This window comes from Protomyctophum parallelum, assembly GCF_964188405.1.
Source record: "Protomyctophum parallelum genome assembly, chromosome: 22".
Classification (NCBI taxonomy): domain Eukaryota; kingdom Metazoa; phylum Chordata; class Actinopteri; order Myctophiformes; family Myctophidae; genus Protomyctophum; species Protomyctophum parallelum.
The window spans coordinates 17,576,669-17,581,792 of NC_139714.1; the positions used below are offsets into that span (position 1 = coordinate 17,576,669).

A 5,124-nucleotide genomic window follows, 5' to 3' on the forward strand; every position below is an offset into this window, starting at 1 on the left:
AGCATGGTGGATGGAAAAGAAGCTCCGCCCCGGAAACCCACATGTTATAATTTAGCTATTGAAAAATAGCAGATCTACAAGCTCATAGCGCGCCACCGAGTGGCATGCTATGAGCTTGTAGGTCTGCTATTTTTGGAAAAAAATCGTGAAAATATTTATTTCAGAAAAAACTGGAGGATTTAGAAGATTTATTTTTTTTAATTTCGAGGTCAGGCCTAAATGGGTTAATTTCCATCCACTAGCTGTCTTAAAAACCCGGAAAAGACGCTGGCCGACAGAGAGAACGTCCACGGCTCTCTGGTAAGTGTGACAGACGAGAGACGAGAACCAGACAAAAGGACCGGACAGAACCACGACCTCCACCTACAACCCTGATCCGACGCTGCTCGCCTCCAGACAGAACCACGACCTCCACCCAGAACCCTGACCCACGCTGCTCGCCTCCAGACAGAACCACGACCTCCACCCAGAACCCTGACCCACGCTGCTCGCCTCCAGACAGAACCACGACCTCCACCCAGAACCCTGACCCACGCTGCTCGCCTCCAGACAGAACCACGACCTCCACCCAGAACCCTGACCCACGCTGCTCGCCTCCAGACAGAACCACGACCTCCACCCAGAACCCTGACCCACGCTGCTCGCCAACACGGACCGCTGTTCCACAGATAGAAATGCATCCCGTAGAACTGAGAGTGATAACTTCAGTCACATTCTGATAGATGCGTTGTAGATCTGCTTCCACCTTCCACGTCTTCAAACCCACTGATAAAGACTTTTGGAACTTTTAGAGCATCCAATGCCACAAAAACAAAGCTTAAGAAGGGTTGAAGGAATGGAGAATGTTGTACATATATATATATATGTCGACAAATACTTGGATGGGGGTACCCATGGGGAATACCACGGGAATACCTTTGGGAATGTGATGCACAGAACAGGAGGCTGGAGTTCTGTCTGTGCCTACTTTTTTATAGGACCAAAACAAACATTTGTGACCTGGTGCTAACCTACGTTAGCACAATTTAAAGTCCCTAGTGCCATTTATTTAACCCATTCTGGGCGGGAACCGTGAAAAAAAACGTTTTTAACTCAAATCTTTGCTTCTGGGAGGAGGTCCCTGGAACAACATATTTTCAGATGGGGGGTCGGGGGCCAATTACATATTTTCTGGGGAGTCCTTGACATGAAACGACTGACATAGAAACATGGGCTTTTTAGAAAATAGTCCGTCAGGCCAAAAGGGATTAATAGATTTGACATTATGAACTATAGATTCAAGTAAATTCAATTGACCGTGTTCAGGTAGAGAGTAGAGACCCTCCATCTTCTCTGATACCCACTAAAAGACTGTTGATTTATACATAAACCTGTAAATAATATATATTTTTAAAAATGTCTTGTGAAGTAAACAATCTCGTAAAACGTATCAACATCCATTATGGAAACCATCACTCAATAAAAATAAACAGGCCCACATTCTTTCAAAAATGTACATAGCCACTTACTTCACCTTTACCACTTTAACACAATGTGAGCTCCAACATCGGCCATTTTTTTATGTTTTTTCTATTTCCTGAAAGAATTGTCAATATATTTCAATATTTTTTTAAAGGTTCGCCTAGAATGACATATGCCCAAAATATCTTCACGATAGGTATAATTATACCCAATTACAAGAAGAAAAAGCAAGAATAAATAATGTTTTTATTTTTATGACAAAAATGGGCATCCATTATCCATATAGGCACGTGACAACGCCAGGACAATTTTGGACAGAAAGATAAAACCAGAACAGCAATTATTAAATACCAGCAGCACTGACAGTTTTATGTTTTAGAACTATAGTGTGTTAATAGATAATGACCTCAGGATAATCTAGTGCCTATAAATAAATGCTTTGTGTCACATGCAGAAAGAACAGCAGAGCTACAAGCATCCGCAAAATGTAGTGGGCTTGTTGTAGGTTTGTCTTTTTTTTATCGGCATGCAACGCCAAAGTATGAATCAGACTTAAGTCATCCTTTTGATTTTTGAGTGGTGCAACCACTCCAAGGAACAGCAATGTCCCAACCTATGTGTAAAGGTTATGACATAAGTTAGGACATCTGGACATTGCTGTTTGTTTTGTTGTGATAATCCTCCCTACTATATAGTGCGATGACCATATAAGGAGTTCCTCTCTCTGTCCTATGTGAGCCCCTGGGGTGAAAAAAACGTAGGTTTCGTGTTTTGGCTATAGGTGGCATAGGTTAGGACCTAACAACCTATGTGACTATGCCCCGATGTTTAGACTAGAGTACCAATAGGGGGTGCTGTTGCACCACTCGCTTCAGACTGGTCTGATTTTACTACAGTATCGAGAAGGATCTGCCGATGGCTGTGAACTTAAGGCCACAGTGGTACATTTTACACATTTAACCCATTCTGGGTTGGGAACCCCTTTTGGTGTTAGCATTACATTATGCTTTAGCTATTTAAAAATAGCAGATCTACAAGCTCTCAGGTCAGAATGGGTTAAACGTGTTGATGCAGAACGACCGTGTCGATAGACACACTGGCAAGATGGACGTTTCTGGGGAAACTATAAACAAACTGGGGAATAATAAACACTGTAATATACTGTTATTATCGTTGATGCTGGACATGGCCGAGCCTATTTATATATTCTGAAAAGGCCGACTTGTCATCGCAGAGCAGACCCGAACCACACAGCGTTGTGTACATTTTAAGACTTAATCTTTTATTGTATTGTTTTGTTTTATTGTTTGCACTGTCAATCAACTGAACCCCTTCTCTTCCCTTTCACTCATAAAATGTTATATATTTACGTTCACAACCACAAGCTTCACATTTTATCGAAGCAAAATCCATCACCTTGGGGACAAAGAAAACTATGTTGTTTCTCATTGTGTTGTGTACAGTCTCACTTATATGATACTTTTTGACGTTTTCACCAAAGTATAATGTAACAGTATTTTATATATTTATGGTTTGTTTGCTGATGAAGCCAAGCAACTAAACAGGGGGTCTGACACACTGGAACTTTGTAAATTGTCATGAATTGCCTTTGATACAGTTTGAAGCCGCCAATAAGATTTTCTTGTAATATTTTGCAAATAAAAAGTGTTTTCTTTTTCCAATCAAATCCATGACAGGACTATTGTGTGTACACTACTACAGCAGGCATGATCACAAAGTTAAAACCCCTTTTTGGTGTTAGCATTATGTTATGCTTTAGCTATTGGAAAATAGCAGACCTACAAGCTCGGAGCTTGTAGGTCTGCTATTTTCTGAGTGGTGCAACCACTCCAAGGAACAGCAATGTCCGTGTTCACCTGTGTTGGTTCACCCACCAATGAGTACCAGTAGGGGCGCTGTTGTGCCAGAAACAGAGAGAGAGAGAGACAGTGCTGCACTGTTGCCTGCTAATGAGACAGAGAGAGAGAGAGAGAGAGAGGGGAGTTGCACCTCTCAGTTCACACGGGTGTGACTTTTTTTTATCCCACGATTTTGTAACCCATTTTTCACCCCTGTGTCAATCATCTAATGTGATCCTGGGCTCTACACACCCTCCGCCAACCTAGTCCCCATATATGGGGGACAAGGGGTGAGCAACGGACTTGAACTCATGCTTCCTTCATGCCTGAGTGTCCAAGTTGCTCCTTTACACCTGACGGGGGAGTTTCCCTGGTTGGACGTATATAGCGCGTGGAAGGAACACATTATTCCAACCAGTTCCTTTCCCTTCCATCAGGCGCCCTGGCTGGCCAGGGGGAGGCATCACGGGTGTGATTTTGAAAAAATCGAAGAACGACTGACACAAAAACATAGCTTTTTCAGAAAACTGTCAAGGATGTAGAAGACATTTTTAGAATCTGATCTAGGTCAAAATGGGTTAATTATTAAGAAAACATCACAGAGAGTGAAGTAAGAAACCTGAACAAAATACAATCTTTATTCGTTATATACATTACATACAATGCGATACTACAAGGACCTTCTACACATTCACGTTTATCCACAGAGTAGTGCTTCAACGACCCAGTTTACTCCTGAGCCAATCAGGGTGGAGGAGGAAGGAAGAGAGTCAAATGAAAAGAAAGAGATGAAAAAAAACAACATTCCATCCAGCTTAAATTTGAAGAATCTTTAAACGCTACAATTTTGCACAAAAAAAAATGTGTATTTGGCATTTTGTTGGGTTTTTTTACAAAAAGGTGCTTTCCTTTCCTTTGTCAAACAGTTCTCATTTCCTTCAGGCATTAAACAAAAATAAACAAATCTTTTTAAGCAGGTCACAATAAGCCCGAGGGTTTTTGTGAAATGATAAATAGAAATTCTCAAAGTACGGTAGCCTTTGATTTTTGTACTTTTGTTCCAGTACATGATGTTGATATTACAGAACAAACTTAGCTTTCTACACTCAGCTTTGACGAGAGCAGCAGACAGACAGACAGACAGACAGACAAGCGTACCCAACACACACACACACACACACACACACACACACACACACACACACACACTCTCAAAAACATATGCATGACAACAGTAATGGCCATGAAACTGAATGCTGAGGACTTCAGTGATTGTACAGTGAAATCGCTAATAGGTCTAACATCAATTGGAACTTGATGAGATTACATTTAGAACGGTTTTCCTTCTGGAGGACTTATTTTCAGAGTCGAAATCAGCAAAGGCCGATCTCAAGTTGGCCTGCAAATTGTTTCCGACGTCCGTAAGTAGTACCAGGGGAGATTTCACTGTGGCAGAATATATAAATAAATCAACATAAAGGTTAAAAAGGCGTGTCTACAATCGGCCATTCCATGCAGACTAGTGTTTACTTTCGAAGTGCGCCTTTTTGCTAAGTTAATTCACCCTCGCGTCCCTATTCTGGGGGGCGAACATTCGGCAAAAGTAGCATATCAGGTTTGTTAGATTGTCCATTTTCTGAGAAGAAATTTGGCAAAGGGGGGAAAATGAGGGGGTCGAGTATATCGCTCAACCAAGTATTGGGTTTAAGATATTAAACTTCTTAACAGCCAATCTCCACAGATCTGAAGCAACATCTACGTGTTCCTGTTTTGTTTGTTTGTTTGATTTTTTAACCACTAAAAT

The 5,124-nt window shown here is 41.4% G+C and overlaps 1 protein-coding gene across 1 annotated transcript in view; it reads right to left on the reverse strand.

Annotated features, from left to right (window-relative positions):
* Positions 1-363: 363 nt before the first annotated feature.
* mkln1 (muskelin 1, intracellular mediator containing kelch motifs) overlaps positions 364-5,124 on the reverse strand; it is a gene marked incomplete at its 3' end in the record, with an annotated part of 31,364 nt that continues 26,603 nt past the window's right edge. Inside the window, exons 13-14 of the mRNA XM_083794567.1 lie at positions 878-915; positions 364-657 (exon numbers count right to left, since the gene is read on the reverse strand). Coding sequence (XP_083650693.1) covers positions 364-657; positions 878-915 — 332 coding nt within the window. The remainder of the gene's footprint in view (positions 658-877; positions 916-5,124) is intronic.